At 58.3% G+C, this 1,526-nt stretch overlaps 1 protein-coding gene across 1 annotated transcript; it reads left to right on the top strand.

Moving 5' to 3' along the window:
• Positions 1–688: 688 nt before the first annotated feature.
• On the top strand, positions 689–1,444 carry VDBG_09731 (predicted protein; the record flags this gene model as incomplete). The annotated part of the gene is made up of 2 exons (XM_002999965.1): positions 689–773; positions 882–1,444. The coding sequence occupies 2 exons, from the start codon at positions 689–691 to the stop codon at positions 1,442–1,444; spliced, it is 648 nt and encodes a 215-aa protein (XP_003000011.1).
• Positions 1,445–1,526: the final 82 nt, after the last annotated feature.

A 1,526-nucleotide genomic window follows, 5' to 3' on the forward strand; every position in this document is an offset into this window, starting at 1 on the left:
CCAACAACCTCACACCGAAAGCCTCGCTGCGCACAGGCGTTCGCCGGTTTGTCCACCTCGCTTCGACCGAACATCACACAACCTTACTTTTTGGCTCATCAGCTCGCCCACCACCATCTCAGGTGGCCATAGCCGTGGGCTGCTGTTGGTTGATAGCACGAGGCGTGGAGGCAAGCGAGATCCCTGAGCCGTCTGCGACCGCCATTGTCCAACTCCCCCAGTCATCACAACCACGCGGCATCGCATAGCATCCGCTAAACAGACCCCGTCATGTTCGGCTCCTTTCCCGCCATTGGTACGTCGGTTGCGTCTTGTCTCCTCACAGTCTCTGCTTCCTATGCTCTGCTTCCTATGCTCTGCTTCCTATGCTCTGCTTTCGAGTCTCTGCTTTCGAGTCTCTGCTTTCGAGTCTCTGCTTTCGAGTCTGCAAAGTTTCAGTCTGGGTGTAAGGCTGCGAATGTGGCTCTGCCTCTGTCTGCCTCTCTTCTTTCCCGTTCAAATCGACTTTGCTACCACGCCCCTGCCCCCCCCCAAGCCTCCCTCCTCCATCCCTGTACGCATCGACCCTAGCGAAACGCTTCATCTTGATTCCCAAAGCACTGCCATGCACTCTCGCCTTCCCACGCTTGCCTCCTCATACCGCGTTCTGTGTTTCCCGTGCTTGATCTGCCCTCCTGGTCCATCCTCCATGTCGGCATGTCAGCCTTCCGGCTTTGTGTCTGATGCCCTTCTACATTCCCTGTCCCGATTCTGCTGTACAGTGTCTGAGGCCTGTATGTGTCTGTCAGTCGACCATGACTATACCCATGACGAGCCACCATGACACGAGTCTCTGCACCGCCATCCATCACGTTGGCGTCATCAAACTTACACCAGTATAGCTAGCCTACCACGGTACGCCAAAATCGATCCCAAGGACATCCCTCCACCGACCCCCGTCGCCCTACCTCACAGCCAGCCTCAGCTGCAATCACCACCCTCGCCACCTGCATCCTCCGCCCAGCCTCTGGTCCACCTCATCCAGACCGTCTATCGCCCCGGCCAGGTTGCGCCCTCCATCTTCGAGGCCCTCGGCGTTCATGTAATTCCCGACACGGCTGTCGCTGACTTGCTGCCCGACCCGGCTTATGTCCCCGACTTTGCCACCTGGGATGCGCTGTCAGCCGACGAGGCCCGGCAACGCAACGATGAGACCAAGCGTCCTCTGAACACCGGCGTTCAGTCTCCGGGCTGTCAGACCTACCAAGATCGCAAGCGCGAGCTGTCCATCTCCAACCAGGATGCCTATCGCGTCGTGAGACGCCTGCCGCCGCTCAAGGGACAGCAGCAGGCTCGATTGGGAAACGCCTACGAGTTCTATCGCTGCTTGGAGGCATTCACGACATTTTGGGACGACACCTCAAAGCCTACCTCTTCCCGCTCACGACGCTGCTACTGCTGCTAACCGTAGTAATGACTCATCCGCGAGTGCGGATGTGGCCCACCCCAAGGGAATCCGTCGGAAGAAGCCAGTGCGTGCTGTTATG

Source organism: Verticillium alfalfae, genomic scaffold, assembly GCF_000150825.1.
Source record: "Verticillium alfalfae VaMs.102 supercont1.16 genomic scaffold, whole genome shotgun sequence".
In the NCBI taxonomy this organism is placed as follows: Eukaryota; Fungi; Ascomycota; class Sordariomycetes; order Glomerellales; family Plectosphaerellaceae; genus Verticillium; species Verticillium alfalfae.